Here is a 12,438-nt window from a genome sequence, read left to right on the forward strand (position 1 = left end):
CATGTGGGTTTTATGGGTTGAGTTATCTCCAGGCCCCTTCTTATTTTGGTTACTGAGTATCAGTGACTTCAAGGAAGCGGTTTAATCATCCTAACCACCCACCCTTCCCTTAACCTAGTTGGCCATGTTTCCCAAACCATGTTCAAGGTAAGGACTGGGTTAACGCTGAGCCTGATTCCAGAAATATTGCATTTTCTTTCTTTGTTGAAGATGGGAGGAACCTTAATGATCTGCATAATTACCCTTCAGATCTCTACTTCCCTTTGAGGAAGTACAGTGTTTCCTGTGTTCAGCCAACTCCTACTGAAAGAAAAAAAAAATCCATAGAGGCATGCCAGTTTTCTTTCTATTGAATTTTTTTTTTAACGATTTCAATCAGTCCTTTTAGTTACATTAATCTCTGCCTTATCTGAGGGATGTCACATACATATATTGAACATAACATAGTTATTTTATTTCTGTTTTAGAATTATGTCTCTTTTCTTTTATTTGAAAAGACAGAGAGAAATTGAGAGGGGAAAGAGAGATAGAGAGGGAGAGAAAGAGAAACTACAGCTCTGAGTCACCACTCATGAAGCTCACCCCTTGCTAGTGGGGAACCACAAACTTGAAATTGGGTCCTTGAACATGTGTACTCAACCAGGTATATCACCAACTGGCCCTATAACATAGTTATTAAAACATATTAAATGTGAATGATGGGGGGTATAAACAAAGAAAATACATATGTGGTTATGTTTAGTAGCCCATAGTTCACTAAATTAGGGGGGAAAAACTGGTATTCAAGGACCCTTCATCTTCTTCTGTAGTCTTATAGTCTGTTTATATCAAAACCAGCACCTCCTCCCACAAGCCTTTCTGGACCTCAGCCCACAAGGTTTTCTGCCCTCCAGGTGGTCTGGGACGATTGCTGCATGAAATCATAACTCTCCTGACGCACACTGGCAGCATCACATGTTGGCAGACAATAATTGTTATTTATCTGTTTTCTCTTGTGAGTGCCCTACACAAGGAAAACCAGGAGCCCCGTACAGTTCTCACTTAACTTTAATACCCTGGATAGTTTCTTGATGTGTTTGTTTATGGGATAGAGAGAAACCATTCTGTGTGATGCCGAGTGGGACTTAAGATATGCACAGCATAAGGTAGAGTGTACACATTACCATGAACAAGAATTTGGGTTTAAGACCTAAAGTCTCCAACTATAGGTAGGGAAGCTTCACAAGAGGTAAAGCAGTACTGCAGGTGTCTATCTTTGTTCTCTCATTTTCTCTCTATCTATAAAAAACATGCCTTGTGTTTTTCTTTTCTGTCCTTGTGTCTTAAGTTCCACTCATATGTGAGATCTTCAGAGAGTACGAGTCCTTCTCCTTTTGGCTTATCTAGGTTAACACGATTTCTTCAAGGTCCAATAAAAAATGAGACAAAGGAAATGACTTCATAATTTTTAACAGTGGAGTAGTAGTCCACTAGGTATATGCACCACACCTTTCTGATCTACTCTTCAGTCCTGGTACAAGATAATGAAAAAAGTCTGAAGTTGAGTGTGAGTGGTTTTAAGACACCTACTATGAAAAGATGAGAAATTGTACCAGTGTGTCAGCAGCTATAAACAACTATCCCCCCAATGAAATGATTTGGAAAAAAAGAAGTGGAACCAGGTGATGGTGCACCTGGTTGAGCGCACATGTTAACAATGTGCAGGGACCCAGGTTCGAGCCCCTGGTCCCTACCTGCAGGGGGAAAGCTTCACGAGTGGTGAAGCAGGGCTGCAGGTGTCTCTCTGTCTCTGTTTCTCTCTATCTCCCCCTCCCCTCTGGATTTCTGGCTGTCTCTATCCAATAAATAAATAAAGATAACTAAAAAAAAATTTTTTTTAGGGAGTCGGGTGGTAGCACAGCAAGTTAAATGCAGGTGGCACAAAGCTCAAGGACCGACAGAAGGATCCCAGTTTGAGCCCCCAGCTTCCCACCTGCAGGGGAGTCACTTCACAGGCGGTGAAGCAGGTCTGCAGGTGTCTATCTTTCTCTCCCCCACTCTGTCTTCCCTTCCTCTCTCCATTTCTCTCTGTCCTAACCAACAACAATGACGTCAATAATAACAACAATAATAACTACAACAATAAAACAAGTACAACAAAAGGGAATAAATAAATATTTACAAAAAAAAGATTTTTTTATAAAGTGCAAGGCATACACTCAGCCACTCAGTCTTCTCCCAGGAAATACACACACACACACACACACACACACACACATATATCATATATATATTTAAAGGTTTGATTAATTTTGTTCTAGCTTTAGACATTAAGAAATGAAACTATATGGAAACTAAAGAGAACATAATGTTTATGCAAAAAGCCTTTCATAAAAAAAAAAAAAGCAGGGTGGGGGTAGATAGCATAATGGTTATGCAAAGAGACTCTCATGCCTGAGGCTCCAAAGTCCCAGGTTTAATCCCCTGCACCACCATAAGCCAGAGCTAAGCAGTGCTCTCATTAAAAAATAATAATAAAAAAACAGAAGCAAACTATAAGACTTATGAGAACTATTGTGGTTATCTCTGGGAGGTGGGAGAATGTGGTGTGGGACTATACACTGTAACCTGACAATATAGTAATTTAGTATTAATAACAAATAAAAAATGGGGACAAAAAGTCTTACATTTCTGAGGCACCAAAGATCTCACTTTCAATCCTGTACCACCACAAACCAGAGCTGAACAGTGCTCTAGTAAAAAAGAAAAGAAAAAGAAAGAAAAGAAAAAGAGGGGTAGATAGCATGATGGTTATGTGCAAAAAAGACTCTTGTGTCTGAGGCTTTGAAGTCTTAGGTTCAACCCCCTGTACCACCACTATAGTAAAAAGAGACAGGTGGTCCAGGAGGTGTTGCAGTGGATAAAGGGTTGGATTCTCAAGCATGAGGTCCTGAGTTATATCCATGGGAGCACATGTGCCAGAGCGATGTCTGGTCCTTCCTCTCTTCTCCTGCCCCTCATTAATAAATAAATAAAAATAGAGAGATAAATAAAAATAGAGAGATAAATAAATAAAAATAGATAAATAAAATAGAGAGATAAATAAAAATAGAGAGAGAGAGAATAGAAGGAAGGAAGGGAGGGAGGGAAGTAAGTTATTGTGTCCTGGGAGATAGCTCAATGACTCAAGCATTGGACTAGCAAGCATGGGGTCCCAAGATTGATCCCTGGCACTGCATGTTCCTGAGAGACGCTCTGATTCTTTCTCATGAAGAAATAAATATTAAAAAATATATATTGTCTGGGAGATAGTTTGCCTGGTAGAGTGTACACCTTTCCATAGATGGGGCACTGAGTTTGAGCCCTGGCACCACATGTGAGTAATATGAATGGTATCAAAGAAACTCTCTGCAGGGTAGGGTGATACTCAGCTTTTTCTTCTTATCGGTTTCTCCTTCCTTGCTCTCCCTCCATCCTCAAGAGATAAAGAATAAAAAAGAAAATGAGCCAGGAAATTGTACAAGTATCAATAAACTCATTTCTGGAATCAAATCAGTTCTACTCATCACAATGAAAAATAAAAGACTAATAGAAAATTGGTAAATTAATCAGTGTGAAATGCCAAGTAGATAAATTATGTAAAATGTATTATACAAATTGGTTGATTAAATGAGGTAAATATAGCATGCTCTCCCTTTATGGATTTGCTAAAAATAAGAGAGGCATGGCGTTTTGAGATGATAATCTGGGTGTTGGGTATTTCTGAATGTTCTTAGGATGAAAAGGACATGTACAGTTATAGATCATTCATTCCCCAAGAAAAATCAGGGTCCCCCTTTATTTTGCTTTCTAAGATCAACAAGTAAGTTTGAATTCTTGTCATAGTCTTGTCATTTCTTGATTACATTTTTGTGAATTATATTGAACAGAGTCATTTTTTTTCCTTAGGTTTTAATTTATGGTGTTTTTTGAGAAAAAAAATCACAATTTGAATGTGAAAAAGGACATGAGGAGACCAATGACCAGGGATCTTGCTGATCAGAATGAAACAAATTTTGAAAGACTTTTCAAATCTTTTGTTGGTGGTACTCTGTGATTATGGTAAGTACTGGGGTATACACAGTACTTTCAGTCATGAGGAAACCTGAGGTCTGTAGGGGCATTGATGTTGGTGACTTGCGTTATGAGAGAGGGCAGATGTAGATGGCACTGAAACACATATATTTTTAAAGATGTATTTTTTATTAGTTAATGAGAGAGGATTGATGCCTCCTTCTAGTATATTTGGTGCAGGGGATTGAACCGAATGCTTTATTTACTGTACCACTTCCCAGGCTCCTGTGGTACATTTTAAATTGTGATCTTTATAATCCTGGGTTCATTGCAGGTTCTTCAGCATTGATTCAGTTTTTACTTTAAGGGCTTGAAAAAAATAGCTCACTTGGATAGTGTGCTGTTTTGTCATGAGTGTGACCCAGGTTCAAGCTCAACTCCCAACCGCATTGAAAGAAGCTTTGGTTCTCTCTCTCTCTCTCCTTCTTTGTCTACTTTTTAAAAATCGCTTTAAATATATTTACATCTTTTTTCATGACTGAGGCAGGATTACTGCTTTGTCATTGTACATAGTGCTGGGGTTGAATTCAGGTTCTTACATGTACAAGGAATATGCTCTCCCATTGAATCACCTCTCAGTCCCCACTAAATAAATATATATTTAAATTTTTACAAAAATGAAAATGGGGGGGTGGGTGGTGGTGTACCTGGTTGAGTGCACATGTTACGATGCGCAAAGACCCAGCTTCGAGGTCCCAGTCCCCACCTGCAGGGGGAAAGCTTTACAAGTGGTGAAGCAGTGCTATAGGTGTCTCTCTGTCTCACCCTCTCTATCCCTCCCTTCCCTCTCGATTTCTGACTGTTTCTATCCAATAAATAAATAAAGATAAAAAAATAAAAAAATGAAAATTGGGGAGGTACCATAATGGTTATGCAAGATACTTTAATGTTTGAGGCTCTGAGGCCCCAGGTTCAAACCCCATAAGCCAGAGCTTAGCAGTGCTCTGGTTGGTCTCTCTCTCTCTCTGTCTCTCTGTCTCCATGTGTCCCATACATTCTCTCTCTATTTATAATTAAAATAAATGCCAGGCTAGTGTGGGGGTGCCTCTTCTCGGGCATGTACTCTCTGGGTTGGAGAGAACGTGACTGGAGGCAGCTGGGGCTACTACTCACTCAGTGATGTGAGAGAGATGACCCAGGAACTCAGCTGGTGGTGGCAAGGTGGTTCAAATCTTTATTCATCCCCACACCCAAGCTCTTAAAGACTGGACACCAGAAGTGGCAAGTTGGAAATGGAAGTGGCTTGACAATACCATACATGGTTAGGAAAGGGGCGGAGAAAGGTAAAAGGGACTGGGAAAGGTAGGAACTTCCTTAGCAACTGTTGTGAGGGGTTTAACTGGTAGGATTAATAATACCCTGCAGGCAGGGAGGGTCTTGAGGGTAGAAAAAGAATATATCAAATGAGCAGAAAGGGTGGGGAAATAGGGAGGAGACCTTATGTCATTTGTTAGAGAAAACAGAACATTGATATGTAGATAATAAGAGAGTGGGCCATTGTATCAAGGAATGCAGGGTGAAGCAGGGGAGCTGGCTTAATGTTTTAAGGAATGCTAAGTCCCTGGAGGCAGAAAAATGCAAGGTCTCTGGAGACAAGGAGTATGCTAACAGGGAGGCAGAAAACTGAGGTCTGTTCTTCTCCCAAGCTCGACCTCAGAAAGAGTCTGACAGGAAGATTCGTCTCCTGAGTTCCCCATTTTTCAATGGGAAAAACCTCACCACGCTCAACCTGGTTCTCACAGTATTCCCAGCAAATAAATATTTTAGAAATAAAATTTTTACAAAAAGAATTTTAAAGACAACCCTTTTTCATTTTAGCAAACTGGAGACAAGCATTTTACCTTGAGGTTTTTTTTTTTTTTTATATGTTTCTTGGTGGTTCACTATTACACATTTAGATTCCACTCACATCGGAAGCCACACTCTCTCTAGATGTTGAGGTTCTACATAAGATTTCACTTGATGGGCCAGTAAGAGATGTCACCTGGGTGTTTTGTCCTGTTCAACCCTGCTTGGGATGCATATATGATGTAACTTTATGGTGTCTATATACATGTGGAGTGTGAATAAATGCAGGCACATTGACACAGGCTGTTTTTCAGACCCAGGGTCTCTTCTGTCCCTTCCATCTAGCACACATTTGCCATGGGCCAGCTGATTGAGCCTTTGCCAGATCCTGTCTCCTTTGATATTCTTTTGGATTAGGTTCAGTATAGAAACAAGGATTTGTCAGTGTTCTTCCCACTCTTTATTTCAACTGCTCTGCTGGGTCTTTTCAAGAAAACTATGACTGATTCCCAGCTGAATGATACTTGTGGGCTAGTAGTCGTTTCTCCTATCTAGGCCAGTACAACACTTGCTGTGATGTCATGAGAATTGCCAAGGACAAGCTTGGCTACTTCACAAACACTCAGTTTGCCCTTTAGATGACCCATGTAAAGTACCAACATAGCTTATTCATCTAAAAACAGCTGCCTCCTACAAACTAAAGGCACTTGTTACTTTACTTGTACAAATGTTCAAGTGCCTGTCTTAAATATCAAGAAAAAATAACGAGGGCCAGTGAAATAGCACACTTAGGTAGCGTGCTGCTCTGCCATGTGCACGACCCAGGCTTGAGCCTGGCACCCCCACCTTGAAGGGAGAAAGAAACTTAGATGCTATGGTCTCAATCTCTGTCTCTCTCTCTCTCAAATGAGTAAGTGAAGTATATGTACAACCTCTGAGTCCCTGTCAGACTGAGCTCACAGTCCATTGTCACAGCTGGGAACATTCTAGGCTGCTCTCATTTCAGAACCACTTTTCTTTAAGTGGCAGAGTGTGTTGACCCAGCCTCCCTTCAGAGAGTGGGGCAGTCCCTCCCATTGCTAGTAAGAGTATGGTCCTGAAGAAGGTGACAAGAGGACTTACAATGACATTCCTGGTGGAAGTGACCAGTGATGGAGAGAGGGGTCTAATAGAGGTCTATACCTATTGTATCTATAGAGGGATCCAAGGATTCCTTGACTAGGGGCCCAGGTGATGGGGTGGCCTGGCAGTGACCAAAAACGCCATCATTAAGTGAGCCAGTCTCTTGTTTCTTATTTCCAGCTTTTATGTAGTCCTTTCTTTACCTGACAAGCTTAGGTCTTCTCTCAGTTGTTAGAGCACTGAGTATCATTTGTTGTTGAAATGCTGTTTTCATTCATGTCCTATACATTGTTGCTCATATATACCCCTTTCAAGCCAATTCTGATAATTTTGTTGCAGTTCTTGGAGAAGCTGAGTATATCCTCCTGGGAGAGCCAGGCCATGTAGCACTGAGTAATAGAACAGTGTCCGTGGACTTCCAGTATTTTGATGACTCCAATGGCACACTGAGGAATGTCTCTGTCCTTTTATTGGAGGCCAGCACCAATCAAACTGTCGCCACCAAGTCCCTCCTGACCAACCAGTCCCAGGGAACGCTGGAGTTCGAGTGCTTCTATTTCAAGGAGGCTGGTAACTACTGGTTCGCCATGAGCCCAGAAGCAGAGGGCAACAGCACTGCAGCTGCCTGGTGGGAGAAAGGAGCCTTTCTGAAGGTGGACTGGCCCGTCTTCCATATCGACTTGAATCGCACCACCGAGGCTGCAGAAGGCACTTTCCAGGTGGGCCTCTTTACCAACCAGCCACTTTGCCAATTCTCCTCAGATGAGCCCCACATCATGGTGGATACCATCTTCAGCAACCATTTCCCTGGGGCCAGGACCAGCCAGGGGCAGCCACTTGAGATCAGGATCAGCAAGAGGACAGAGCTGTCTCAAGCCCAGTGGGTAGAGATTGGCTGTGCCCCTGTGGGCTCCGAGGCCTATGTCACTGTGTCCTTGAAGCTGCTTGGCCAAGACTCGGTCATTACCACAGCAGGACCCTTTGATCTGGCCCAGAAGTTTGGTTACAGGCTGGTGATGGCACCGGAACTCACATGCAAGTCCCAGGTGGAAGTGCTGGTGCTGCCCCCGCCCTGTATCTTTGTGCAAGGAGTGATCGCTGTGTTTAAGGAGGCCCCCCGGCCCCCTGGGGAAAGGGTCACCCGGCTGGCAGAAAACAATCTGGCCCTAGGGGAGAGGAGAACTGTGTTCAACTGTACTCTGTTTGACATGGGGAAGAATAAATACTGCTTTGACTTTGGCCTTTCCAGCAGAAGCCATTTTTCTGCAAAGAAGGAATGCATGCTAATTCAGAGAAATATAGGTTGGTATTATTTTTCTTAATGTTTAAATCAAATTGGTGCTGTCATGACAAGTCATTATTGTAAATGTAGGTGAACTTAATTTTCTGCAGACTTTATCATAATTTTCTTTGTTATTCTTTTATTCAATTATTTTTATTTGATAAGACAAAGAAATTGAGAGGAGGTGAGATAGAGTAGAGAGATCAAGAGACACTTGTAGCACTTCACTTTGCATGAAGCTTCTCCCTCCACACTCCCTGCAAGTGGGGACCAGGGATTTGAACGTGGGTCTTTGTGCATGTTCACTCATCCATGTGTGTCACCAACCAGCCCCTTTACCTTCATTTTATGATTCACTCACAATATGCCAAAAGGAATCATCATCTGTATCTGAAAAATTAAGAGGACTAATAAGCAGACCTAGCCCTCCTCTTACTTAGCCCCTCTGGGTCTCAGTTTCCCCACTAGTGAAATGGGGAATAACAATATTATTTGCCTGCCTCAGACAATGTGAGAATTAAATAAGATAAACATGTACAGACCTTAGCATAGCTTCTGTCTCAGAGGAAGTGAGAATAAGTTTTCACTATTATTATACTGTATTTAAAAGATTAATACATTGAATGGCACTAAGTAACTTTTGGCTTCCTGTGTTTTTCTTCTTGTGTTATTTCGTATATGAATGAATGGGCCTGGGTCGTGGTGCAGCTGGTAAGATGCAACATTACCTGCATGGGAGCTTGATAAGTGGTAAAGTAGTGTCTCTCTTTCACCCTCTCTGTTTCCTCACTCCCTCTCAACTTATCTCTGTCTCTATCAAAAAAAATTAGAAGAAGAAGAAGAGGAGGAGGAGGAAGAAGGAGAAGAAAGAAGAAAATAGCCTCCAGGAGTAGTGGGTTCACAGTGTAGGCATCAGGTCGCAGTGATAACAACTAGTGGCAAAAAAAAAAAAAAAAGGAAAAAAAGAAAGATGGAAGGAAGAAAAGAGAATAAAACCTTCTGAGTGAGATTTCAAAGCAATATTGCTGAATCTTTCTTCAAATTCTGAGAGTGTAATGCTCTCCTTAATCACAAAGAAGTGGGTCTATTTCAGTTCCATTTATCCCCCACTCCTCTGTTCTTTTCCTTTTCCCAGTTGTAAACATGTTCTTGGGAAGAGGCAAGTCCAGCGAAGGTTGTCTAGTTTGCTCTCAACCACTCTTGTCTCCATCCCTGTAAGCCAGAGCCTTGCAATGGCTGGATCTGGCCACCTCTGTAACCCCAGGTGTTATTGCTACCAATTTGTCTCCTTCCCTTCGACACTCTTCTCACACCCTAGTTACTTCCTACCAGCTTAGAGTCCATGGGGCACCGCTTTAATCACACTCCTACCAACCCCCTAAAATATTCAGTCCTGCCGACTTTCCAATGCACCTGCCATGCCATGTCCCTGCTCTGCATGCAACCAGGCTGCAGGGAAGGTCATGCCCAGGCAGATGACAGCCACTGTGGCTGTCATCTGTGCCCCACTGTTCTCTGTACCCACTGTGCTCCCTGACCAGGTGCTCTGACTGGCTTATGCTCCTCTTCACAATCACTTTTTCAGGCCTTCTCTGTTGTCCTGGGACCTTGTACTTGACACACTTTCAGAGCTGACCTTAGACTTCACCTCACAGAGTAGCTGGAAGCCAGCATGTGCTCCTTCACCCTCTCTCCAAAGGCATCAGTTCCATCCTGTCTCCAACATCCACCCTTCCTTTGCTGCTTTGAGGAAAGAAATGCCTTTCTTCTAGCACATGGTTGTCTCCCCATCTCACCCCTGCCATGCAGTTGCATCCTGCTGCTTATTTCAGCAAACTGCTAATGATCAGCCCTTCTCACCTTTGTTGCAGAACCATCCCTTCCTTACTGAGTTTTCCCCATTAATTAATGCACTTAATTCTTTGATGTAAAAACAGCAAAACCCACCTCTGAATGCTGATTGTACTGTAGATAACACCCTCTTTCTCCCTCCTTTTATAGCCCAGGTTCTTTAAAAAGCCACCCACTTTGTCTTGAGATTTATTGTCATGCCTCACCTTTTAGTCCACACTCTTAACCCAGAAAATGCACTTCCTAAAGCAGCCAACAAATTACTCCCAAGTCCCCAGATCTAGGCACTTTCTTTTCTTTCATTATTTAAAAAATATATTTATTTATTTATTCCCTTTTGTTGCCCTTATTGTTTTATTGTTGTTTTTTATTGATGTCGTCATTGTTAGATAGGACAGAGAGAAAGGGAGAGAGGAGGGGAAGACAGAGAAGGGGAGAAAAAGACAGACACCTGTAGACCTGCTTCACCTGTGATGCGACTCCCCTGCAGGTGGGGAGCCAGGGCTCCAACTGGGATCCTTCTGCCAGTCCTTGCACTTTGCACCACCTGCACTTAACTCGCTATACTACCACCCGACTCCTATCTGGGCACTTTCTATTCATGTCTTCACTGACCTTCAGTCTATGATGCTACACTCACCACACACACACACACACACACACACACACACACCATGATGGTACACTTACCAAACACACACACACACACCATGATGCTACACTCACCACACACACCATGATGCTACACTCACACACACACACACACACACACACACACACACACACACACACACACACACACACCATGATGCTACACTCACCACACACACACACCCCATGATGCTATACTCACCAAACACATACACACACCCCATGATGCTACACTCACCAAACACACACACACACACACACACACACCATAACATCACTGTCAAAGCTCAAACTCATGACCTCATGAATGAAAGTCTAATGAATGAAAGTCTAACCCACTGCTCCACCCTCTGGGTTGCACCACACTTACCTTGCTACCCTCCTATCACCCTGACCATTCCTTCACAGTTTCCTTTGCCTGCTGGTTCCACTACCTCTCTCCTCCTTTGAGTGCTACCCTTCTGCATCACATGCCTTTACCAGGTGCTTAGTAGAATCATGTGAACCACTCTAGATTGACCTTCTTTCCCGTCCCTGGATCCAAGTACTGCTGGGAAACTGTTGCCCTTGAGATATACTTGGAGTTGGCCTCGTCGTCTTACCTCCTCAGCCTGCTCCTCACTGTAGACTCTAGCCCCTGTCTGTTGTATTTTTCCTGCTTCTTCTGGTTTACTTAACAAGATTCCTTCAAGTTCCATCAAAATAGATGTATAATAATTGATTACAGCTGAGTAGTATCCCATTGTGCATATATACCTTAACTTACTCTCTTTCCTTTCCCCTTTTTATTTTCTTCCTCCCTTCTTCCTTGCTTGCTTGGTAGAGAGTGAAAGAGACCACAGCACTGAAACTTCCTTCAGTGCTGTGAAGTCTGGGCTCAAGCCTGGGTTAAGCACATGACAAAGCCATGCAATATTAAAGCAAGCTATTTTTCCAGCCCTATCACAATCTTGTTAACCACTCAACTGTCATTAGACACTTAGGTTGTTTTTAAATCTGGGCTTTACAAGTAGTACTTCTATGAACACAGGTATACATAGATCTCTGTGTATAGATGTGTGTGTGTATGTGTGTTTTCTTTTTTTTTTATTTATTTTATTTATTTATTCCCTTTTGTTGCTCTTTTTGTTTTATTGTTGTAGTTATTATTGTTGTTGTCGTTGTTGGATAGGACAGAGAGAAATGGAGAGAGGAGGGGAAGACAGAGAGGAGGAGAGAAAGATAGACACCTGCAGACCTGCTTCACCGCCTGTGAAGCGACTCCCCTGCAGGTGGGGAGCCGGGGTTCAAACCGGGATCCTTATGTCGGTCCTTGTGCTTTGCGCCACCTGCGCTTAACCCGCTGCGCTACAGCCTGACTCCCGTATGTGTGTTTTCTTTGGATAAGTTCCTAGGCGAGGAATTGTCTAATGGTAGGTCCATTTCTAATGTTCTGAGAAAAATGCTAGAGGAATGTTAGTAATACATGGCTTAGGTACTGTAGGTCGCTTGAGAAAAATTAAATTGAGAAAGTCAGTATTTGGGGCTGAGTGGTGGCACACCTGGTTGAGTGTACATGCTACAGTGCACAAGGACACAGGTTCAAGCCCCAGTCCCCAAATGCAGGTGGAAAGCTTTGCAAGTGGTGAAGCAGTGTCTCTCTCTTCTCTATC

The 12,438-nt window shown here is 42.6% G+C and overlaps 1 protein-coding gene across 3 annotated transcripts in view; it reads left to right on the forward strand.

The window, feature by feature from the left end:
- Positions 1 to 12,438, forward strand: part of THSD1 (thrombospondin type 1 domain containing 1) — a 38,424-nt gene that overhangs the window by 2,944 nt on the left and 23,042 nt on the right. For 2 of the 3 annotated variants that reach the window (XM_007521576.3, XM_007521577.3), the window contains exons 1-2: positions 3,927 to 4,080; positions 7,342 to 8,304. In XM_007521576.3, the coding sequence (XP_007521638.1) occupies positions 4,023 to 4,080; positions 7,342 to 8,304 (1,021 nt within the window). In that variant the 5' untranslated portion in view covers positions 3,927 to 4,022. Of the gene's footprint in view, positions 1 to 3,926; positions 4,081 to 7,341; positions 8,305 to 12,438 lie in introns of those variants that run through there. The other variant, XM_060194890.1, reaches the window with a different exon arrangement.

The sequence above is a fragment of the Erinaceus europaeus genome, chromosome 7 (assembly GCF_950295315.1).
Source record: "Erinaceus europaeus chromosome 7, mEriEur2.1, whole genome shotgun sequence".
NCBI lineage: Eukaryota > Metazoa > Chordata > Mammalia > Eulipotyphla > Erinaceidae > Erinaceus > Erinaceus europaeus.